Below are 25,491 nucleotides of genomic sequence, written 5' to 3' on the forward strand. Positions count from 1 at the left end.
ACAGTGTATCTGAAGAAGTGTGCATGCACACGAAAGCTCATACCAAGAACTAACTTAGTTGGTCTTTAAGGTGCTACTGGAAGGAATCCCTAGATTAAACTCTCTTAGGACAAATCTCTTGCTGATAAGAGAGATCCTCAGTTCTGCAATTCCAGCTTAAGGGGGTTGGGTAAGCTCCGTGCTGGAGCCAAACCTGCAATACGTGTTGTGATTATTTTTGGGGTCCAAGAAGGATCTCCCAGGGCTGGCAAATTCCGCGCTCCCCCCAAGCTGTAGCTTTGCAAGTTCTCAGCCTCTTGAATCCCTGCCCTCCTGGTCACACCATGAGTCTCAGTGCCATGGCACCAGCAGCTTCTCCCTGGCAAGTGTGGAGCCAAATACTGGGTGGTGGGGTGTCCAAGGCGTGACCTCTCTGATAGCAGGTTCCTTCTCTCTCTCTCTCTTTGACAGCTGCTGGCCGGAGGAATGTGAACACCCTGCTAACAGAGCTCTTTGAACAGCACTTAGGGGGCCACATCCTACAGGTGAGTGTGGATCACGTGACCTGCCTGTCTCTTACTGGTCTGACTCTATTTGGCAGTTATCTGCAGGATCTGTTTTCTTTCCGCACGGCCTGTAAGACAGAGTTGTTCCTCCTGGCCTTTGGCTTGGAATCAACTTGATCCCTTTTTCCTTTCTCCTTCTGTGATGGAACTCCTATTTGGGGACTTCCCTGGCTTTTTTCTGGCCCACGTAGGACCAGTCTGGATAGTTGGCTTTGGTGAAGACTTGACGTTTTCATCCCCCAAAAAGTTTTTAATTTGAGTTCCTGCTGAAATGAGGCTGCATTTTAATGTTGTATTTTAATCTTGTTTTTAAGTTGTATTTTAATCAATTGTTTTTATGCCTGGTGTTAGCCGCCCTGAGCACAGTCTTGGCTGGGGAGGGCGGGTAGAAATAAAATTTATTATTATTATTATTATTATTAATTATTGTGAAGAGCCAATGAAGTCCAGATTCTGTCTGATCTCCCTCGCTTCACCTGAAAGATTCTTCTTCTCCAATCTCTGGGCAGGCTCCGCCCCCTTCCTGAGCCACCATATTGCATTGAAATTCCACTAGTGCATTTATTTGTGTGTGTTTTCACTTTTTATGCATTGGTATCCTGGCGTTCAATACTTTTTTTGGGGGGTCAAACGTATTTTGCAGAAAATCCTTGAGGCATCCCATTTTGAAAATACCGTATTTTTTGCTCTATAAGACTCACTTTTTCCCTCCTAAAAAGTAAGGGGAAATGTGTGTGCGTCTTATGGAGCGAATGCAGGCTGCGCAGCTATCCCAGAAGCCAGAACAGCAAGAGGGATTGCTGCTTTCACTGCGCAGCGATCCCTCTTGCTGTTCTGGCTTCTGAGATTCAGATTTATTTTTTTCTTGTTTTCCTCCTCCAAAAACTAGGTGCGTCTTGTGGTCTGGTGCATCTTATAGAGAGAAAAATACGGTAGTTTGCTCGTGCTACTTTTGGGAGAAGGGAGGGAAGTGAGCTTGCTTGCACAGTTCTTCCCTCTTTGTGGAGTTTTGTGGCCAGGTGGAAGGAAGCCAGTTTCCCCCTCCCTTTGATACGATATGATAATCTTTATTGTCTTTGTCCCATACAGAACAACGAAATTGAAAAAATCTACACCAGACATTCAAAACCAACAAGCCTGCTATCCCAGCTATCCCAACCTAAAAACTCCTAAACAACCTAAAAACTCTGATAGATACCCTATAATTAAATACAGTATACTCCCACAGAGACTACGTTACACTGCATTTAAAACCAAAATCACATTTGGATAGAAACTGTTTCTCAGGCGGCTAGTCCTGGTCTTTATAACCCTGTACCTTCTTCCAGAAGGCAGAAGCTGAAAGAGATCATTTCCGGGGCTATCTCTGCAGCTTTCTTGTGACACCTGGAAGCCTAGACTAGATCCAAGGTGGGAAGAGTGCACCCAATTATTCTCTCCGCAGTCTTTACAACCCTGGACAGCATTGTTTTTTCCCTGACCGTGCAGCTCCCAAACCACACACACAGACCATAAGTTAATACACTCTCCACAGTAAAATGCCATCAACAGGTCCTTTGAGAGATTGTTTTTCCAGAGGATTCTCAGAAAATATAACTTCTGCTGTGCTCTCTTCATCAGGTCTTTGCTGTTTCCTCCCCAGGTTAGGTCATCTCTCAACTCCATTCCCAGAAATCGAAACACTGAGACCTGTTCCACGCACTTCCCCTCAATAATGAGTGGCTGAATATTCATGCCACCTATTGTTACAGCAGAACATTTCTGGTGCAGGGAGCTGTGCCATTTTGATTTCCTCGTTAGGAGTTTATGGGTCTAAAACTCGACTTCTTACACCATGTTGCACAAGGCTTGGAGTCAAGGTTGGGAAGCCTGGGGCCATACAGATTCCATCTCCCATCAGCCTCAGCTAGCATGACCAATGGTCAGGGGTGAGGCAAGCTGAGGTCTATCAACATCTGGAAGCTCACAGTTTCTGGCTCAGAGAAGGAGCCTACCGCAAAGCTAAGCAGGAATGTTCATTATCTCTTCCTGGGAAGCTCCTGATTTCCACAGTGACCCAGGCAAGTCCAGCGCCACCCAGTGGCTAAGCGATGCCACGACGCTATCCATGCATCTTGCGAGTCTTGACATTTTGAGGGCAGGCACCGGTGAAGCCGACGGATCGGGCTAATTATTTCTTGAGAGCGCTCATTACTGCTGTCTCCTGGGGCTGTGGGCTAATTATCAGAAGTGGCATATGGTAATATTTTAAACAGCAATTTATCAATCCCCAGCCGATGGCTGCCCTTGTTGCACAGCCTGGCTTGTGACAGCTGAGGGGGAAGTGTGTGAGCAGGGGAACAGACCCTGCATTACATCTGTGCCCCACAAGCCCACGCACATGAAGGATCTGGGAGACTTACCTCATCATGTTTCCAGCAGGTCCCCCCAAATCTGGATGTGGTTTAATCTGTAGCTTTTAAAATCGGAGTCCAATCCTCTTCTACGTAGATGGTGTTTGCTCATTTCATCTTCCTAACAACCCTGCAAAGTAGGCTAGACAGAGAGAGAGAGACTTGCTCAGAGAAGTCCAATTCAAATTAATGCACCGTAGCCACGTTCATTCATTTGACTGGGTCTCCTCACAGTACGGCTAGTGTTAGGTATAGCCTCACCTGGTAGCAGCGCAGCCACAGATCCACACTGGAAGAAATATTTATTTGTTTTTTCACACTACTGGAAAACTTTGCTAGGGAAACTGTTGAAGGACTAAGACGCTCTGGGAGAAAATCCAGTTGGGCACTCCCTGCTGATGCACGTAATCAATTAAATGCAATTCGTTTACTTTAATTACTGGCTATTTGCAAGCCTTTACCTTATAGGGCAGATCGGGTACTCTGCTGGCCTCTTTGGTGTGGCTGGCAGCGGTCAGGATTTGGCCTTCCTTCTGCTACCTCAGCTAGTCATGCAGTTTCACTTCATTTTAAAGCCCTCTCAATAGAGGTATGTTCTTGCCCCTTCTCCTCAAGGAGCTGTCAGAAAGAAAGAAAGAAAGAAAGAAAGAAAGAAAGAAAGAAAGAAAGAAAGAGATATTCTGGTTTCCCCCTCAATGTTTCCAAACGCTGTCCATCGAAACTTGGCAGGGAAGATGATGTTGTTGATGATGATAATGATAAATAAATTATTATTATTATTATTAATAATAATAATTAAAAAAAAATATTATTTATACACCACCCATCTGGCTGGGTTTCCCCAAGGTGGCTCCCAACAGAATATTTAAAAAATGATAAAACATCAAACATTAAAAACTTCCCTAAACAGGGCTGCCTTCAGATGTCTTCTAAAAGCCAGATAGTTGTTTATTTCCTTGACATCTGATGGGGGGGGCATTCCACAGGGTGGGTGCCACCACCGAGAAGGCCTGATCCTTTCTCTTCCCAGGGGTCCCTCTCTTTCCAGAGGCCCCGAGCCTAGCCCACCTCCCCAGTAGATTCCAGTTTGCCTGTCCAGCCCCCTTCTCTTTACTTGCCCCACCCTGCTTAAAACGACCACCCAGCTTTTAAAACCCTGCCATTTATCTTGGGAGGGGAACGGCTGGAGGCAGTTCGGCAGCTGTTGACCCAGGGCTTGACTGCACCATAGCCTGAGAGCAGCCTGCCATCATTGCTCTGCATTTGACTCACTGATTGGGACAAACTTGGGACTGGCAGGGGGTGGTGTGTGTGTGTGTGTGTGTGTGTGTGTGTGTGTGTGTGTGTGTGTTAGGAGAGGACTTAGCTTTGCTCTTTTCCAAAAGAGGCTACGGGAGTCAATCCAAGGTTTAAATTAAGCCAGGAAGACACTTCCCTCTTAATTTACATTTTCATCTTTCCAAAATTCTAACATTGCAACCTGTTCGTTGGGGTTTTTTTTGAGCCTCGTCAGAACGGGTATTCCCCACCCCCCATTCCAGGTGAGATGTAAAAAGGCAAACGGTCTCTGACGATATGTTGTTGTTTAGTCGTTTAGTCGTGTCCGCCCCTCGTGACCCCATGGACCAGAGCACGCCAGGCACTCCTGTCTTCCACTGCCTCCCGCAGTTTGGTCAAACTCATGCTGGTAGCTTCCAGAACACCATCCAACCATCTCATCCTCTGTCGTCCCCTTCTCCTTGTGCCCTCCATCTTTCCCAGCATCAGGGTCTTTTCCAGGGAGTCTTCTCTTCTCATGAGGTGACCAAAGTATTGGAGCCTCAGCTTCAGGATCTGTCCTTCCAGTGAGCACTCAGGACTGATTTCCTTCAGAATGGATGATCTTCTTGCAGTCCATGGGACTCTCAAGAGTCTCCTCCAGCACCATAATTCAGATCTGCCTTCTTTATGGTCCAGCTCTCACTTCCATACATCACTACTGGGAAAACTATAGCTTTACCTATACGGACCTTTGTTGGCAAGGTGATGTCTCTGCTTTTTAAGATGCTGTCTAGGTTTGTCATTGCTTTTCTCCTAAGAAGCAGGCGTCTTTTAATTTCATGGCTGCTATCCAGAGTTGGAAGGAGAGGCTCCCTTTCTCTCTGCCTCTGTTTCAAATCAGCCATAGATAGGGGTGTAAGGAAAGCACTGATTTTTCATCCGCTCTGCATTTGTTGCTGTCCTGCTTCTGGGGCGGGGGAATGTTGTTTGCCTTGCTGTCCTCTGTGGTGGAACTTCACGTAATTAACTACATGCTTAATGATGTTTTCATTACGTTATCCCCGCCCCCGCCCCAATTCATGTCCGTGCAAAGGAAGCAGAATGCAAATGAGGTTGAGGGGAGAGCGATCAGTCGCTTATCTTTTGAGGACTGAAAACAACAGCGACTACAGATCCTATTTGCCAGGTGCATTTTTGTTCTGGACACGGGACTAACAAGTGGATCTTGGCCATTTCCACATCCCTAGCTGTTAACCTCCCACGCTTCATCTTCTTCTCCAGGCACAGATCAGTGAAGTGTGCCCTGTAATTAACTCATTTCTAAAGGCAACGAATTGTCATGCGCAGGGGTAGGCAACCTAAGGCCCGGGGGCCGGATGCGGCCCAATCACCTTCTCAATCCGGCCCACGGGCGGTCCGGAAATCAGTGTGTTTTTACATGAGTAGAATGTGTCCTTTTATTTAAAATACATCTCTGGGTTATTTGTGGGGCCTGCCTGGTGTTTTTACATGAGTAGAATGTACCCTTTTATTGAAAAATGCATCTCTGGGTTATTTGTGGGGCCTGCCTGGTGTTTTTACATGAGTAGAATGTGCCCTTTTATTGAAAAATGCATCTCTGGGTTATTTGTGGGGCATAGGAATTCGTTCATTCCCCCCCCCCAAAAAAAATAGTCCGGCCCACCACATGGTCTGAGGGACAGTGGACCAGCCCACAGCTGAAAAAGGTCGCTGACCCCTGGTCTTGCTGGATCATCTCTAAGATCATCTCTAAGCGCAAGCTCTTTCTTCCAACAGGGGGAGCCCAATTGCTGCAGGAGATCACCAGCAGAGCATGAAGGCAACAGCCTACTACTGCTGGCTGCCTTCCTGTAATTAACACAAGAACCTGTATCATAACGAGGTTGCTCTGCTTCTCCCTGGGAAGCTGCTTTACACTGAGTCAGGTCCTTGGTCTATCTAGTTCAGCCTTGCCCACATTGACTTTCAGCATCTCTCCAGGGCTTCAGAGAGGGCTTTCTCCCAAGCCCTACCTGGTAGGGAACCTGAGGGGGCCTTGCTGCCTGGGAGGCTGATGCTGTACTTCCCTTCTCCTGGCTCAAAACAGAGCTCAGAACAACACACACATCTTCCGCTCACTTTTGTACACCACTTCTCGTTGGCATCCGTCTGTCTCGAGAGACAATGGAGTGTGCCTCCGGGGGTGAAGTCAAACCGCTGGGTTTGCAGCACCAAAGTGACCTCCCTGGGGGAAGGCAGTGTGTATGGGGGGTCCTGGGCTGCCCAGATGACATGACCCCCCTCTCGGCCCCACCAATGTGGTCCAAAGGAAATCAGAGCAAGACGTTTGGCATCATCTTGGCTGCAGCTGCTGCCGGAAGGAGGCATTTGGTCCAGAATATCTGAAGGAGCGTCTCCACCCCCAACGTTCTGCCCAGAAACTGAGATCCAGCACCGAGGGCCTTCTGGCAATTCCCTCACTGCAAGAAGCCAAGTTACAGGGAACCAGGCAGAGGGCCTTCTCGGTAGTGGCACCCGCCCAGTGGAACACCCTCCCACAAGATGTCAAAGAGAAAAACAACTACCAGACTTTTAGAAGACATCTGAAGGCAGCCCTTAGGTTTATGATCAGAGTTTTCCATCCCCTAGATGGACTCCCTTCCCAGGTGGACGAGCCCCATCTGCCCCATCTGCCCCTCTTCTACAGAATGTGCAGAAACCGCCTTCTTTGACTGCTGGACCCCATACACCACATTTTGTTGTTGTTGTTTAGTCGTTTAGTCGTGTCTGACTCTTCGTGACCCCATGGACCAGAGCATGCCAGGCACTCCTGTCTTCCACTGCCTCCCGCAGTTTGGTTAAACTCATGTTCATAGCTTCGAGAACACTATCCAACCATCTCGTCCTCTGTCGTCCCCTTCTCCTTGGGCCCTCCATCTTTCCCAGCATCAGGGTCTTTTACAGGGAGTCTTCTCTTCTCATGAGGTGGCCAAAGTATTGGAGCCTCAGCTTCAGGATCTGTCCTTCCAGTGAGCACTCAGGGCTGATTTCCTTCAGAATGGATAGGTTTGATCTTCTTGCAGTCCATGGGACTCTCAAGAGTCTCCTTCAGCACCAGAATTCAGAAGCATCCATTCTTCGGCGATCAGCCTTCTTTATGGTCCAGCTCTCACTTGCATACATCACTACTGGGAAAACCATGGCTTTAACTATTCGGACCTTTGTCAGCAAGGTGATGTCTCTGCTTTTTCCCCCTTCCTGCTTTTTCTCTTTCATGTATCACTGCCTTGCCATGGCGAAGGGGCTTGAATAACTCACAGAAGCTATGAGCTATGCTGTACAGGGCCACCCAAGATGGACAGGTCATAGTGGAGAGTTTAGACCAAACATGATCCACCTGGAGCAGGAACTGGCAAGCCACTCCAGTATCCCTGCCAAGAAAACTCCATGGACAAAGACAACAGGCACACACCACACTAGACGTCTCTATTTCTGGGCACGGTGTACTGGCCTGGCTACAAACTTTTCCTGGGTTGCTGTTTCAAAGGGAACCTAATTTTGCCCGCGGCCAGAGCAGGTGCGAAGAGGCAGGAGCGAAAAGGCGAGCAAGCTGCATTAATTGAGTTAGAGGATTCTGCGCAGAGGGGGAACGGAGGTGTTAACCTCGTTTGGCTCCTTGGCCAGGTGTGGCGGCTTCCTTTGCACAGCCCACTGTCTCCAGCTCAAGGGCTTGGTTTTTTTAAGTGTGAGAGACTAATTCGGGTTTATTTGGAAGCAATCTGATTTGGCCGCTGGTGTGTGTGAGGAGGGGGCTACGTATAGGGAGGGTGAGGGGGATGCAGATGTTGTGCCAACAGCTGGCTGACAGAAAGCACTGCTGTGGGGGGCAGCCCTCCATGTGCAACGTCGGAGGGAGCGCCATAGCTCCTCACAGGGTAGTGGAAGCTGGTTGCTAGACTCTGCTTTTATACGAACAAGGCTAATCCTCCCCCTTTTGGATTCCTTCCTTCCTCCGCCAGCCCTGTTGTTGCCAGAATGATTTGTCTTTTCTCGTTGCTCTGACCATGGGACGCAGGCCTTAAAATCCCTCTCCTGGCTTCCTGGCCACTCTCGGATCCGGCAACAAGCCCCTTTGTCCTCCCGCCCCATGTGACGCGGTAGAAATTCCATGGAACGATGCACGGAATGGAGAAGAGCGAATGTGGAAAAGTTTCTCTCCCTCTCTCGTAACTCCCACAACTTGTGGACATGTGAATGTTGGGAAGATTTGGGAGATATAGAAGGAAGCCTTCACATTTTTTTATTTATACCTCGCCCTCTCCAGCCAAGACCGGGCTCAGGGCGGCTAACACCAGGTATAAAACAATTGATTAAAATACAACTTAAAAACAAGATTAAAATACAACATTAAAATGCAGCTGCATTTCAGCAGAAACTCAAATCAAAAACTTTTTTGGGGGGATGAAAGCATCAAATCTTCACCAAGGCCAAATATCCAAACTGCTCCTACGTGGGCCAGAAAAAAGCCAAGGAAGTCCCCAAATAGGAGTTCCATCACAGAAGGAGAAAGGAAAAAGGAAAGAGGGGGATCAAGTTGATTCCAAGCCAAAGGCCAGGCGGAACAACTCTGTCTTACAGGCCCTGCGGAAAGAAATCAGATCCCGTAGCCATCAGAAATCAGAAGTTGCAACGGCCACCAGCTTGGATGGCTTCAAAAGAGGATTGGACAAATTCACAGAGGAGAATGAGACTATCGATGGCTATGAGCCACAAACAGCGATCCTCTGCTTCCATGTTTGGAGGCAGCAGTAATTCTGAATCCTAGTTGCTGGAAACCACAGGAGAGGGTTCTTGCCCTCAGATCCCACAGGCATCTAGTTGGCCGCGATGAGAACAGGATGGACTCGATGTGCCATGGGCCTGATCCAGCAGGCATCTTCCTAGATTCCAGGACCACATGGGCTTGACCCACCCATCTTTCTGCTCCTGTATCCTTTCCCCTTGCTGCTTCCTTGTTGCATCCTCAAAACACCTGCCTAGAATCCATCAAGACTTCCTCCCAGAGCTAGCCAGCTGCATTGCTCAGCTGGTGAGCTGGCCTGTGGGTCCTTGCCTGCCTCAGCCTCTTAGAGCACCCCATCCGCTGCTTCTCCCTATGTCTCGGAGCCCTTTGTGTTCATGGAGACAGGGGCTGCTCTGGCTCTGGGTCCTGTGCACTGGCCCCCATCCCCTTGTCATTCTCCATCACCCCGTGAGTAGCTTCCTACACCAACCGCTCCTTCCCCATCTCCCAGCATGCCCCCTTGTGCCCCAAGTCCCGGCTACACCCCTCGCCCAGATCCTCTTTCTCTTTCCTGTTGTCCTGCCAGTTTGTGACACAAATGAAGCTTCTCAGTGGTTTGTCCTTGAAGGATTTGCCAGGGCCCAGAGCCTGGGACAGAGAGATTTCTCTGCTCTCAGACTCTGCTGAGCAAGTTGCCTGTTTGGAGCTGTCCATGGTCCTGCAGCTCCTCACCTGCGGGATGGAAAAATGGTGCTTCAGAGGCCTCTCCTCTCAGCTCCTCCAAACCCTTCCTTGAAGCCCCTCGTTCCCGTGAAGTCTTTGGCACAATCCCTCCAACCTCAGGCCTGGGGGCTCTTGGATGCTTTGGCCTGCAGCTTCCATCTGCCCCAGCTGGCATGGGCCGTGGCTCAGGGACCTTGCAGGCAGTTTGATCCCTGGTAGGTAAAAGGTAAAGGTAAAGGGACCCCTAACCATTAGGTCCAGTCGTGGCCGACTCTGGGGTTGCGGCGCTCATCTCACCTTATTGGCCGAGGGAGCCGGTGTACAGCTTCCGGGTCATGTGGCCAGCATGACTAAGCCACTTCTGGAGAACCAGAGCAGCGCATGGAAACGCTGTTTACCTCCCCGCCAGAGCGGTACCTATTTATCTACTTGCACTTTGACGTGCTTTCGAACTGCTAGGTTGGCAGGAGCATGGACCGAGCAACGGGAGCTCACCCCGTCACGGGGATTCGAACCGCCGACCTTCTGATCGGCAAGTCCTAGGCTCTGTGGTTTAACCCACAGCACCACCTGCATAAAAAGATAAAGGTAAAAAGTTAAGTCCAGCCAAAGGCAACTATGGGCTTGCGGCTCTCGCCTCGCTTTCAGGCCGAGGGAGCCGGCATTTGTCCACAGACAGCTTTCCGGGTTACATGGCCAGCAGGACTAAACTGTTTCTGGCGCAACGGAAACCAGAGCGCACAGAAATGCTGTTTACCTTCCCGCCAGAGCGGTACCTATTTATCTACTTGCACTGGTGTGCTTTCAAACTGCTAGGTTGGCAGGAGCCGGGACAGAGCAATAGGAGCGTACCATGGTTACACGGATTCTCCAGGTGACGCTGCCAGCCAGGTTCATGCCCCAAACCCCAGACAGACACTGCTGCCACCCAGTGCAGGCAGCACAGAGCAAGATTGAACCCAGTGGTCTGTACCCATTATGCCAATAAAGTCTGAATGAATGAATTATATGTACCTGTAGCTGCCTGTGTTCTTAGGAGAAAAGCAGAGGCTGGAGTCAGTGCGGCCTGCTTGCTCAGCAGCTGGTGAGAAGTGCTGTGGGAAGGTTGGTTCACTGATGTGGGGGGCAGGGGACACACGGAGGGCTCCTTCCCCCAACGAGGGGCCCTCAGAACCTGCAGCTTACGCTGCTGCTCTGTCTCTCTCAAACTGCTCTTCCCCTGCTTCTGCTACTTTTGTTACCTGCGCCAAGCGTGTTTTTCTTGATGTGCATGTGCTGAAAATCTGGAAAAATGAAATCTAGGGATTGATCCATGCATACCTCTCTTCCTCACTGTTTGCAGCCCCCACCCCCCGCAGAGACGTCCCCGTCATGTGGTGTCAACCATTTAATTGCCACAGCAATGACCTCCGGCCGGCACATCGAAACCACTTGATGATGATAAAAAAAGCAATTTTATCTGTCAGCAGTAATTAACGTGCTGGAACGTTAACGTGGCTGTCGGTTCTATTCATCTCCTGCTATTTCTCTCTCTCTCTCTCTCTCCCCTCTCTCCCTTCCTCTCCCCCTCCCCACCACCCAGGCTCCTTCGTGGGGGAAACGTCGTAATTGTGCACATATATCCCGTTGGTATAAAGAGGCATTGTTGCTGCAGGGCAGACCTTGGGAGAGAGGCAGGGGGTGAGAGATCAGGGGGCGAAGAGGAGCCCCCATGCCCCAGGACAGGGATTCTGGTAGTGAAAGCTCCAGAATTTTTATTTTTGGGGAGGAGACTCATAGAATCGTTGAATTGTAGAGCTGGGAGGGACGGCAACGGTCATCTAGTCCAACCCCCTACAGCAACAACAACAATAATTTGTTGGTACCCCGCCCATCTGGCTGGGTCTCCCCAGCCACTTTGGGCGTCTTCCAACAAAGATTTAAAATACATTAAAATTTCACACGTTAAAAACTTCCCTGAACAGGGCTGCCTTCAGATGTCTTCTAAATGTCAGGTAGTTGTTTATCTCTTTGACATCTGGTGGGAGGGCTTTCCATATTTGAACATGGCTATCATATCACCCCTTAACCTCCTCTTCTCCAAGCTAAACATGCCCAGCTCCCTTAGCCGTTCCTCATAAGGCATCGTTTCCAGGCCTTTGACCATTTTGGTTGCCCTCCTCTGGACACGTTCCAGTTTGTCAGTGTCCTTCTTGAATTGTGGTGCCCAGAACTGGACACAGTACTCCAGGTGAGGTCTGACCAGAGCAGAATACAGTGGCACTATTACTTCCCTTGATCTAGATGCTATACTCCTATTGATGCAGCCCAGAATTGCATTGTCAAGTTTGTGGTCAACCAAGACTCCTAGATCCTTTTCACATGTACTGCTCTCAAGCCAGGTGTCACCCATCTTGTATTTGTGCCTCTTATTTTTTTGCCCAAGTGCAATACTTTACATTTCTCCCTGTTAAAATTCATCTTGTTTGTTTTTGCCCAGTTCTCTAATCTGTCAAGGTCGTTTTGAAGTGTGAACCTGTCCTCTGGGGTGTTAGCCACCCCTCCCAGTTTGGTGTCATCCTCAAATTTGAGCAGGATGCCCTTGAGTCCATCATCCAAGTCGTTGATAAAGATGTTGAATAAGACCGGGCCCAAGACAGAAGCCTGTGGCATCCCACTAGTCACTCTTCTCCAGGATGAAGAGGAACCATTGAACATCTCAGCCAAAGCATCCATGACAGATGTCCATCCAACCCCTGCTTAGAAAACCTCCAAGGAAGGAGAGTCCACAACCTCCTGAAGGAGACTGTTCCACTGTCTCCTTCAGCTCTCACTGTCAAAAAGCTCCTCCTGATGTTTAGTTGGAATCTCCTTACTTGTAACTCAAAGCCATGGGTTCAAGTTCTACCCTCCAGAACAGCAGAAAACAAGCTTGCTTCATCTTCCACATGAGATATTTGAAGATGGCTGGCACTGTGGGTTAAACCACAGAGCCTAGGACTTGCTGATCAGAAGGTCGGCGGTTTGAATCCCTGCGACGGGGTGAGCTCCCGTTGCTTGGTCCCGGCTCCTGCCAACCTAGCAGTTCGAAAGCATGTCAAAGTGCAAGTAGATAAGTAGGTACCACTCCGGCAGGAAGGTAAACGGCGTTTCTGTGCACTGCTCTGGTTCTCCAGAGGCGGCTTAGTCATGCTGGCCACATGACCCAGAAGCTGTACGCCGGCTCCCTCGGCCAATAAAGCGAGATGAGCGCTGCAACCCCAGAGTCGGCCACAACTGGACCTAATGGTCAGGGGTCCCCTTTACCTTTACCTTATCACATCTCCTCTCCTTTCCAGGCTAAACATACCCAGCTCCCTCAACCGCTCCTCATAATGCTTGGTTTCCAGACCTTTGATCATTTTTGTCACCTTCCATTGCACACGCCCTGTATTGTCAATGTCCTCCTTATATTGTGGTGCCCAGAACTGGACACAGGAGTCCTGGTGGGGTCTGAGCAAGGCAGAATAGAGCAGACAAAGCTACAGTGGTGCCTCGCAAGACGAAATTAATTCGTTCCGCGAGTTTTTTTGTCTAGCGAATTTTTCGTCTTGCGAAGCACGGTGTTGGAAAAGTTTTGGAAAAGCTTCAAAAATCACCAAAAACCTCAAAAAAGGCTACCACACCGCGTTCTATGAGTTGCTCCTCGAAGTCAAGTCGCAGCTGTATTAACAGTGTTAAGAAAAAGGAAACAAGCTTGCAAGACGTTTTCGTCTTGCAAAGCAAGCCCATAGGGAAATTCGTCTTGCGAAGCAGCTCAAAAACCGCAAAACCCTTTCGTCTAGCGAGTTTTTCGTCTTGCGAAGCATTCGTCTTGCGGGCACCACTGTACTTGATTACGGGAAAAGACGCTGTCTGTGGCTCACTTCATCTGAGAGATGCCGACTGTGAAAGCACATCTGACTTATTTCGGGTGTGAAGCAATATTGGGAGTCTGAATTTTGCACCAGGGTAACCCACCCCAGTTGGAAAACTCCCTTTCTCTGGGCTCCAAAGATTTCATTAGGCACTTCTGGTTCATCCTCTAGCTTATCCTGGCAATCACATGGACTAGAAATTTTGCCGAACCTCTGCTTTTTAAACTTCCTTTCAGAGTGAAACTACATTTCAAAGGCAAATGTGTTGTGCCCTAACAGACTCCCCCCCCCCTTTATTTTGATTGAGAAGTTTCTTCGGGAACAGGCAATCTAGAGTAGAGAAGCAAAGTGGGGTGCTTCACTTCTTCCTGTGCAAATGGCGATGACTCCCCCTTTCCACCTTTTTAAATGCGTGCTTGTGAGGGTAAATCATCATCAATCTTTATTACGGTCCAGAGACCCAACAAATCATTACAAAGCAATCCACAATTCATACAGCCTACCTCCAGGTTAAACAAGCATTTTGTTCAGAATATAGGGATTATTTGTTCTTGCAACCACCAATAAAAACTTTGCCACTGCTTATGTTCTAGCATTTGTCCGGTCTTTCAATAGGAACCTGACATAGTGAGCCTCTGATTTTCCTGGGAAAGGTACCAGCAAGGGTAGTATCAGTTCAGCCCTGGCTTGCTCATATTTTGCACAATGCAACAAAATATGTTTTATGGAATCGATGTCTTGAGGGTAAATAATGTCTTTTGAACCGGGGGGGGGGGAGGAGAAGCAGCTGATTTTGAGTTTAGGACAAAGAAGGTGAGGAAAGGGTTACATGAGCCACTTCCATGCTTCAAGTCCGCTTCCCCACCATACCCCACATCCCCCTGCGACCAGTACACAAGTTGGCATATAACATGTCCTTTGGCCCTGGGAGTGGCGACGGCTTTGGCCCCGATCCCTCTTTCCAGCCCTGGGCATTGTTGCAGCCACAGAGGGGCCAGGTTAACATTCATCCCTCCTTACGGGGATTTATCGCCCGGACTTTGCAAAACGAAAGGAGGGCGAACTCAGCGCTGCGCCCCCAAAGTCCTCCCCTTGGAGCTCGCAGAGTCCTTTCTGCCCAACTGCCCTGGGACCGGTTTCGTAAACTGCTTCAAACGTTGCCTTAGGAGAGGACATCATCATCCAGCTTTAAAGGGATTTGGCCGGGGACCCGAAAACTGGGCATTTTTTGGCGTTTGCTAACGTTTGCCATGGCGAGATTCAAAGGGGACGTCTGAAGCTTCCGTCCTGTGTCTCCTTGGGGAGCAGCTTCCTGTTTTCTGGAACAGTTTGGAGTGGGGGTGAAGAAGCAAAGGGGGGGGGGGAACCTTTTGGCTGTGGCTCTTCTCCCCTCCCCCTCTCGGCCTTATTCGGCTCTCCTCCCTGGATGAACCCTGAAGAGGTTGCTCTCTCTCTCTCTCTCTCTCTCTCTTGCTCTCTCTCTCTGTCTGGTCTTTGCTCATCACAAATATTCAGAGCTTTCTTGCTCCTTATTTTGCAGAGAGGGTTTGCTGCCTCTCTCCTCTTTGCCCAGGGAATTTCCAGATGTTCCTGCACTTTTAAACAGCTGCTTCTAGGTGCCTCTTTAGGTGCTGTGCAGATCTTAAATCCACACGGAGGTGCATAAAATTTATGCTCAATTTGGAGAAAGTGGAAAGGAAGTTGTCCTTCTCGTCACAGTAAAACACTGCAATCCGGAGTCGGCCAACAAAGCTGAAAGCTGTAAGCTTCAGGGCAGGCAAAATAAATTACCGTATTTTTTGCTCTATAAGACAACCCCCATTTTTTAACACTATTTTGAAGTAAAAAAAAAGCCTTGTCTTATACACGGAAAAATGCGGTACGTCTTTAATATCGGCTGCCAGCCAATCTGAAAGTGCTTCCTGTTTTAAATTACCGTATTTTTTGCTCTATAAGACTCACTTTTCCCCTCCTAAAAAGTAAGGGGAAATGTGTGTGCGTCTTATGGAGCGAATGCAGGCTGCGCAGCTATCCCAGAAGCCAGAACAGCAAGAGGGATCGCTGCTTTCGCTGTGCAGCGATCCCTCTTGCTGTTCTGGCTTCTGGGATTCAGAATATTTTTTTTCTTGTTTTCCTCCTCCAAAAACTAGGTGCGTCTTATGGTCTGGTGTGTCTTATAGAGCGAAAAATGCGGTATTTCTTTGCACGGCACAGGGTTAATTCGCTCCCCTAAGAGGTAAAGATCGCCACCGACTCTGGGTGGCTTCAAAAGCAAAGTAGACAAATCTAGTTAGGGAGAAATAGCGTCAACATTTACATGCACTTTCAAATCTGTTTCTTAAGCCAGAGGTCTCTGTTGGGATGCAAGGTGTACTCTGAGCTTTAAAAGAAAAACACGGCCACAAAAGCTCTCCGTCAGAACTCTGTGTCAAGGTAACCCAAGCCCTGACCAGGGAGAGGCTAGGTTCTGTGACCTTGTGGGAACAAAGCAGATTTGCAAGGCTTTCTCATTATTTATTTCCATTTATTAAATAGGTGCTCTGCTCTTGGCTCTGTAGATCTCAAGGCTGTTAACAGCATGAAAATGCGAGGGAGAGAAAAACCACAAAATGCATAATAAAAACAAGAACAAACAAACAAAAGAACCCTCCCAACAAACGCATTTAACAGGATATGGGATGTTAGGCAAAGACCTGGCTAAAGAGGAACATTTTCACCTGGCGCCTAAAGGCATATAATGAAGGCGCCAAGCGAACTCCTCTGGGGAGAGTATTCCACAAACGGGGAGCCACTGCAGAAAAGGCCCCGTTTTTAGCAATTGTTTTGCAGTATTTTATCTTGCTCCTGCCAGCACCAGAGAGTAAGAGGGAACTCTTCCGAACCAGGCCAGGGACCCTATTCTGTCCAGTACCCTGTTCTCACACTGGCCAACCAAATACCCACGTGGGAAACCTTCGAGCTGAATCTCGCTGCACCAGGACTCTCCCGGCTTGTGATTCCCATCAGCTGGTATCCAGGGCATTCTGCCTCTGGCAGTGGGTGCTGGACGTAGCCTGAGTGGTGGGTAGCTATAGATGGGCAGGAGCTGTTCAGGGTCTTAAGCCCCACCCCCCAGAACACTGAATATCTTATTTGGCAACCCCCTCTGGCTTCTGAGACTTTATAGAACCATCGTTCTTTTGCCCTGCCCTTTGTATCAGACAGTTCAATTTGTGTTCATTAATCAGCTGGTTAATTAGCAGGTAGTGGCCATCGGACAATTGCAAGGTAGTCTTCCTAACGTTTACTCAGCATGGGGATGAGATGGAGATAGCAGCCAAGTTTCTGCAACACGCAGTGAGGATTCGCAAACGTCACAGTATTTCAACTGTTAGATGCAGATACTGCTGCGATTTTATTGTACTGAACCTTTTGGAACCTCGTCTATATGCCAGTGAAGGTTTGAGATGGGTTGGTTGACATAGAGTTGGAAGGAACCAACCAAAAAGAATCTTTTTGCCCAATGTGGGGCTTGAACCCACGACCCTGAGAGTAAGAGTCTCATGCTATACCGACAACTGCTCTTCTTTCTCTTCCGAGTCTGCCTTCGCTACGACGAGGTTTAGGAATGCCTTTTTGCTCAAAACGAACCCTAATATTCTTGTTGTTATTTAGTCGTGTCTGACTCTTCGTGACCCCCTGGACCAGAGCACGCCAGGCACTTCTGTCTTCCACTGCCTCCCGCAGTTGGGTCAAACTCATGCTGGTAGCTTCGAGAACACTGTCCAACCATCTCGTCCTCTGTCGTCCCCTTCTCCTTGGGCCCTCCATCTTTCCCAGCAACAGGGTCTTTTCCAGGGAGTCTTCTCTTCTCATGAGGTGGCCAAAGTATTGGAGCCTCAGCTTCAGGATCTGTCCTTCCAGTGAGCACTCAGGGCTGATTTCCTTCAGAATGGAGAGGTTTGATCTTCTTGCGGTCCATGGGACTCTCAAGAGTCTCCTCCAGCACCATAATTCAAAAGCATCAATTCTTCGGTGATCAGCCTTCTTTATGGTCCAGCTCTCACTTCCTAATATTCTTAATTCCAGGACTGCTTTGGGTGACTTTTGGTCCTTTGGTATTGACTTGGCTCTAGTCTTGATGTTGCCCAGCCCTTGCAAGCAGCTATTTTGTGGGGTACTTCTCCTGTAGCAAATAGCGTTCCTGGGGTGTTGCCATGCCGCCTGTTTTGGCAGAAGCGACAAAGGGCCTTGTGGCACCTTAACAACGGGCGCATTTATTGTAGTTTAACAAGCTTCCGTGAACGAGAGTCCACTTCATCACATGCAGATTAGTGCCTGACTTCATCTTTTGGGGCTGAAGCCTGGGAGTCAGGAGAGGGAGATGGAAATCCACTCAGAAACAGCCCATAACGTCCCTACTAACCTGGTGCTAGAGGAGTCCCTAACTCAATGGTGGAGCGCATATCTTGCTTGCAGGAGGTTGCAGGTTCAGTCCTCATGAAAAGCAATCTGTGGTGGATGGGAAAGTTGTGGAAGAGCCCTGTGCCTGGAGAGTCGCTGCCGGCCAGAGCAGGCCAAGCCTGGCTATATATGGGCCAATGGTTTGTCTCTGGTCAAGGCAACAGCTTACCTTCATAGCCTGCCATTGCCAGGTTTTCTGCACATACCTTATTTTTCCGTGTATAACACCCCCCTACTTGTTGATCTTTTTGGGGGGAGGACTGCCTGGAGCTTTTCCGGGGGGGAGGGGGGATGCAGTAAATCACTAACCCAATGGATAGGTGCTGACAATCGCTCGCATCGCAGAATCCAAAAAGCATCTGCCCGATCGCCAGCAGTGGCTGACAATCGCACGCAGAATTGCCGCGGCACCAGGCAATACAACCAGCCTTTGCCACAGCCACCAATCGCCTGTGACAATCTGCAGCTTGCGGCAGTCACATGTCCTCCCTACCCACGCTCCGTGTATAAGACAACCCCCATTTTTTAACACTCTATTTTGGAGTAAAAAAAAGCCTTGTCTTATACACGGAAAAGTACGGTACGTCTTTAATATCGGCTGCCAGCCAATCTGAAAGTGCTTCCTGTTTTAAATTACTGTAATTTTTGCTCTATAAGACTCACTTTTTCCCTCCTAAAAGGTAATTGGAAATGTGTGTGCGTCTTACGGAGCGAATGCAGGCTGTGCAGCTATCTCAGAAGCCAGAACATCAAGAGGGATTGCTGCTTTCGCTGAGCAGTGATCCCTCTTGCTGTTCTGGCTTCTGGGATTCAGAATATTTTTTTTTCTTGTTTTCCTCCTCCAAAACCTAGGTGCATCTTATGTTCTGGTGCGTCTTATAGAGCGGAAAATACGGCAATTTATCCCCACCCCCATTTTGCTTCCTCGATCTGAACTTAAATATGTTTGCATGCAGTGTTCAAAATTCCCCAGGGCGTCAGGTGCATTTTGCTACTGGTGTGGGTCCAGTTGGGGATGCGTGGAGATTTCTGGGTTCCAGGCTGATCACCACAGTTTAAAAACCTCTGCCTTAATCCATGTTGTTGTTGTTTAGTCGTTTAGTCATGTCCAACTCTTCATGACCCCATGGACCAGAGCACGCCAGGCACTCCTGTCTTCCACTTGGTCAAACTCATGCTGGTGGCTTTGAGAACACTGTCTCACCATCTCGTCCTCTGTCGCCCCCTTCTCCTTGTGCCTTCCATCTTTCCCAACATCAGGGTCTTTTCCAGGGAGTCTTCTCTTATGAGGTGGCCAAAGTACTGGAGCCTCAGCTTCAGGATCTGTCCTTCCAGTGAGCACTCAGGGCTGATTTCCTTCACACGCCATGGAAATGGAACTGGTATTAAAGTTAATACCAGTTCCATTTCCATGGCTTGTGTCTCTGCTCCTTGCATACAGGGACAAGTGAATTGTTGTAAGAGCAAGCTGCAGTCAAGCTATGTAGCAGACATCATAGAATTGTAAAATGGTAGTGTTGGAAGGGACCCTGAGAATCATCTAGTCCAAACCCCTTGCAAGTAGACATTCCTTTGTGGCGACCGCAACCTAGGTTTAAGGTGCCATTTTGGAGGCTGGCTTATATTGCTGAGTTTCTAACAGTGTTTGCATGTTGTAAAATCATCTCTGGAGGAGGAGAGAGACCCCTCCCCATCTTTAAATGTGAGGCAGATAACAGTTTATATATATATATATATATATATTTTAAAAAAAAGGAAGGAAGGAAGGAAAAAGGCCTTCTGCAATGTTTTGTTTGCCATCCAGCTTGGAAGCTGGCGAGATCCAGTCTCACCCATTAATTAATCAATGGGATCATTTTAAGCTGCAGTTAATATCTGCGCTGATCAATCGTTTTAAAGCCTGCTGCCCTATTTTTAGTGCATTGGGTTGCTACCCTGGATCTGTTTGGGCACTAAACCAAATTAGGAACTGGATTTACCAAGGTTTGATTTGGGGTAGAGTTTCTAGTCCCTATGACGTGATGCCCTGGGAGTTTTGCAACAAGGTTTTATGCTGTGAACCATGCTGTGATCTTCAGATGAAGGGCAGGATACAAATCTAATAACTAAAATAATAATATTAATTTTGGAATCTTCCCCACACCTGCACCAGCTGTGTTGGTGTGACACATAACTTTCTTTCCACCTTTCCCCCCTCTGCTTGGCAAAAGCACCAGCCTGTATTATTTGAAGTGCGGGGTGGGGAAACACATCTATATAATATAAATGTTGTTTCTGTGTTCTCTCTCTCCACAGTCTCTGGATGGGTTTGTGTTTGCACTGAACCAGGAGGGAAAATTCCTTTACATCTCCGAGACGGTGTCTATTTACCTTGGGCTCTCGCAGGTAGGAGATGTGTGAGCTGTGTGCTAAAACGTGAATAATACATGCACAGACTGGAAATATAAGAGGGGGGGAACCCCACTCATGCGGCCAGATGTATAGCGCATGAGTATTATGCAGCCGGGTGGGGGTTGCGCTGGGAACAGGCAAGATTATTCTCTGCGGCGTCTGCAAGGTGGAGAATCTACAGGCTCCCAAATACTTTGCGGGCTGCAGCCAGATACAGCGTTGGGCAGCTGGAATGGGCAGGAATGGTTGCAGCCAACCCATAATTTGCTTACTATGGTATTCTCTAAGCATGCAAAGCTGGGAGCTCTTGCAGACTTCTGGGAACCTCTGCTGCCATTTTAATAGGGAGAGAGAGCGCATGTGTGTAGTCCTCATGAGGACAGTCCTTTTTGCCCATGCATAAAGGAAGTTGACTTGTTTAGCTTAGGAGATTGGGACCAGACGTGCTAGAGCAGCCTTTGTCAACCTGGTGCCCTCCAGCTGTGTTGCGTTTGCAAAGTAAAGGAAGGATTGAACTCTGATTAATAAGAATACACACAGAGACTTGAACCAGCAAGACTCTGGGAAGGGTGCGTATAATTGTGCCTCTCTGCGCTTGTCCGATGTGCAGCCCCTGGCCCAGGCCGTTTTTATTCACAAAAAAACTTTTTACAGAGTGTTCGTAAGATTTCTTCTGAGCATTTCCACAAACCCACGTGGGGAGAAGTTAAACTACTAAAGCTAATTAAGCACAAATATTTCTGGGGTAAACAAAGAACAGAACGACAAAGAAGAGCATCTGGCAACCCCGGAGGTAATAAACAAGCAATACACATGATAAGAAGGATGACCAGGAGGACAGTGACCATTATCTCCTTAATGTGAGATCTGCTTCCTGGCCCTAAGATCGTAAGATTAATATACAGTGTGACGCGGCAGCTAAAAAAGCCAATGCAATTCTGGGCTGCATCAATAGGAGTATAGCATCTAGATCAAGGGAAGTAATAGTGCCACTGTATTCTGCTCTGGTCAGACCTCACCTGGAGTACTGTGTCCAGTTCTGAGCACCACAATTCAAGAAGGACACTGACAAACTGGAACGTGTCCAGAGGAGGGCAACCAAAATGGTCAGAGGCCTGGAAACGATGCCTTATGAGGAATGGCTAAGGGAGCTGGGCATGTTTAGCCTGGAGAAGAGGAGGTTAAGGGGTGATATGATAGCCATGTTCAAATATATAAAAGGATGTCACATAGAGGAGGGAGAAAGGTTGTTTTCTGCTGCTCCAGAGAAGCGGACACGGAGCAATGGATCCAAACTACAAGAAAGAAGATTCCACCTAAGCATTAGGAAGAACTTCCTGACAGTAAGAGCTGTTTGACAGTGGAATTTGCTGCCAAGGAGTGTGGTGGAGTCTCCTCCTTTGGAGGTCTTTAAGCAGAGGCTTGACAACCATGTGTCAGGAGTGCTCTGATGGTGTTTCCTGCTTGGCAGGGGGTTGGACTCGATGGCCCTTGTGGTCTCTTCCAACTCTATGATTCTATGATTCTATGATTCTATTCTACATCAAAGAAACTTGCCCACTATCTTTGAGGACCCAGGACGCCTGCCTGTCTAAGCAACTGGGCTGTGTATGTGACAAGAGAAATGGGCAGAAGAGGAAATGGCCAGAGATGCAGAGGTGTAGATTGATCAAGAATCATATCAAAATAGTTTAAACCCAGTCAACGCAATGCTTTCATTGCTGACACAGGTGGCTTACTCTATATCTGTTATAATTCCTCATAGCAATCCCACCTGATCACTACATCTCTGGATATTTGCACTCCTGCAAGCTGTTTTGGACAGCAATTCTCATCCGCTCCAGCCAGCGCAGTTGTGCTCAAAAACATCTGGAGGCCAGAGATTTGGGACTCCACAAGTGATTCTGGGAGAGTGAACAGGATTGGGGAAGAGCCCCCGAAAATGGACATAAAACGCTGCTGAAATGTGTACAATGAGTAAGGATGCAACTTTAATCTGGCAAAGAAATGTATACATACGAATACAATTTCTAAAATGCAGTGAGATATGATCTCAGCTACCCAGAATGACGCCTAAAGGCAGGTGCATGGGGAAGTGTGGGATAACGCTTGCTCTGATGTGGCAGCAGTTTAACTCTCCTCTTGAAAAGAAATCAAAATGATCGCTCATTAAATAGCCAGTGTAGCGGATCTCCCTGCAAACCAATCTGGGTGAATGCTCAACAAACAGGGCGGTTTGGAAACGCCCTTAGTTTCGCAAGGATGATAATAATAATAATAATAATAATAATAATAATAATAATAATAATAATAATAATAATAATAATAATAATAATTTATTTGTACCCCGCCCATCTGGCTGGGTTTCCCCAGCCACTCTGGGCGGCTTCCAACAAAGATTAAAAATACAATAAAACACCAGTCATTAAAAACTTCCCTAAACAGGGCTGCCTTCAGATGTATGTCTGTGATCCTTGTAAGGGACAGCTGCATATTCTTGCATTGCGGGGGGTTGGACTAGATGGCATTCAGGGTTCCCTTCCAACACTATAGTTCTATGATCCACGAGAGTGCGGTGCATTGGGGACTCTCTCTTTCTCCCTTAAATTGGGCTGCCTTCGTGTGTTCAAGCTCCAAAGTGCGAGCTTCCAAGTTCCGCAGGATGTTTCCTTGGGCCTGGCTGCATGAGAAACTTCTGAGCCGAAGGCTTCGCCCGGCCCCAGCGTCACCCTTTGCCTCCTGGCGAGGTGTGCTCTCCCCACGCTTTTTAGCGTTCTGGGTCCCACCTCTCAACAGAGAACATCTCTCCCCTTCCTGGCCTGCCGATTTCCAGCCCCCCCCCAATAAACACTTCACAGTCCTTGCCGCATGAATAATTAATCGTGGTAATTATCTCTGCTACAAACGATGCAATTTAAACATGCTTTGTCTGATAATTGATGATCGGCCTTCCTTCTGAGCTGCGATTGATGGGTTGCAGCTAGGAGAGAGGGAGAAGAGAAGAGCGGCGCCGTCCCCCGCCATATCCCAACACGCACATGTTTTCCAGGAGACCTTGGGGGGGAGGAAGTCGGGAGCAAATTGTAAAACCCAGATTCCACACACCCAGCCTGCATCTTCCTTGCAAAGCACCCTGTTAAAGGTGGTTTGCCCTAAGGGAAGGTAAAGGTAAAGGGACCCCTGACCATTAGGTCCAGTTGTGGCTGACTCTGGGGTTGTGGCGCTCATCTCGCTTTATTGGCTGAGGGAGCTGGCGTTCAACTTCCGGGTCATGTGGCCAGCATGACTAAGCCGCTTCTGGCGAACCAGAGCAGTGCACGGAAATGCCATTTACCTTCCTGCTGGAGCGGTACCTATTTATCTACTTGCACTGGTGTGCTTTCGAACTGCTAGGTTGGCAGGAGCAGGGACCAAGCAACAGGAGCTCACCCTGTCGCGGGGATTCGAACCGCTGACCTTCTGGTCGGCAAGTCCTAGGCTCTGTGGTTTAACCCACAGCGCCACCTGTGCCACCCGTGTCCCTATTTGTACCCTCAAAAACATCTGCCTGCCATTGCCGGGACTCCCACTGTTGTCCCAAGTGCCACGCTGCTTGATGAGTGACCTCGCAGCAGAAAGCAATTTTTTATTTTTGCATTGTCCCAGGTTTTTTGGGGGGTGGCAAGCTGATTCCCGCAGTGTCATTTACGCATTTGTTTAAAGCGTTTTTTGTTCGACCCTTCGGCCAAAAAGGACCCCGCACCTCCCACAGCTTGCAGTCTGAAAATACGTGGCACGAAAGGAAAAGGCGAGGAGGAGGGAGGAGGGGAGAAAGCGAGCTTGGCTCTTCGAGTTTCAAATCTCTTGCAGCAAGCAGCTGAGAAGGGAACTGTGCTCCTGGGGAGCCGACATCGAAAGGAGCCGGTTTGTGAGCACAGTCGATGGCACGACCCTGCTTCCCTTCTCGAGAGTTGGGACAGAGACGAAAGGTTGCAACCAAGTCTTCGCTCCTCCCCCCCTCTAGCCTCTTGTGAAGGAATCATCCATAAAAGCAGCTGAAGAGCTGCAGATTCGTAAAGTGAATCGTAAAACGACCATGGCCATTTCTCCTGAGAGGCAAGCCCCGTTTCCTGCGCACGAAAGTCGCTCAACACTCAACATAACACCCGGCAAGCTTTCCCTCTTCTTTTTAAGCTATCTTATTTTTCATTTTCACCTTGACAACAAGGCAAGAATGTGAAAGCAGGGGGCTGACGGCGGGATTTGAATATCAGCAGAGGGGAACGTGCTCCGGCCCCGACCAATCAATAGCGCCAATTTCGCTCCGCGCAGTGCCAAACGAGACCTCTTTTGCCTTTCAACTTTCCATTTCCCCTTAAGCAATTAGAGCTGGATGAAGGGGTAAGGGGAGGCAAGGGACCAGCCCCCCCCCCAGCGGAGAGCCCTGTTGTTAGGAGGTGTCAGTCGGCTGGCGCCGGGCCCAGGAACGGCAGTTTGTGCAGCGTGAGTGACAGCTGCCTCGTTCCATCAGCACATCTCCCTTTCGGAGGAGGAGAAAGAGGATGCTGGCAACCGATTCCTCTTATTCCCGAGGAGTCCAGCTATGCAGGAAGGGAAACTGAGGCAGAGACGGGGGAGGGCACCTCGAGCGAAGAAGACCCTAGGGGAAAACTGGCTTGAGTGACACCTGCCTCCCAGAGTTGGCATCTGAACCCCGCTTTGCCACAAACCCAACTCTGGTGCTGGAATTTCGGCGGCCGCGTTCCAGCCCCCAGAATCCTTTGCTCTTACCCGCCAGGAACCAAACTCTTCAGAGAAGAGTTTTGAACGGAGGCCAAGAGCTTGCAGCGCCGTTCGGACCTCATCCTGGCTGCAAAACGGTGTGGGCCGCTTTTCTCTGGAAAATATACCATGGAGGCAACTGGGTGAGAATTAGGCCTTATCTGCCCCCGTGCAGAGAAGGGTGGCAGAACGAATGCCCATGTGTATGGGGCCTATTCCTATTTTGGTCCTGGGAAGATCTTGAGAGACCCTGCAAGCCAAAACACACCTCCTGGTTGTCTGGAATTCAGGATTTCTTTTCAGTGTACACGGAATAA

The 25,491-nt window shown here is 48.7% G+C and overlaps 1 protein-coding gene across 4 annotated transcripts in view; it reads left to right on the top strand.

The window, feature by feature from the left end:
• NPAS1 (neuronal PAS domain protein 1) overlaps window positions 1-25,491 on the top strand; it is a 98,359-nt gene that overhangs the window by 46,261 nt on the left and 26,607 nt on the right. For all 4 annotated transcript variants that reach the window (XM_081200255.1, XM_081200257.1, XM_081200256.1 and 1 more), the window contains 2 exons: window positions 451-524; window positions 20,318-20,407. In XM_081200255.1, the coding sequence (XP_081056381.1) occupies window positions 451-524; window positions 20,318-20,407 (164 nt within the window). The remainder of the gene's footprint in view (window positions 1-450; window positions 525-20,317; window positions 20,408-25,491) is intronic.

Source organism: Podarcis bocagei (assembly GCF_964188305.1).
Source record: "Podarcis bocagei genome assembly, chromosome: 7".
NCBI classification, from domain to species: domain Eukaryota; kingdom Metazoa; phylum Chordata; class Lepidosauria; order Squamata; family Lacertidae; genus Podarcis; species Podarcis bocagei.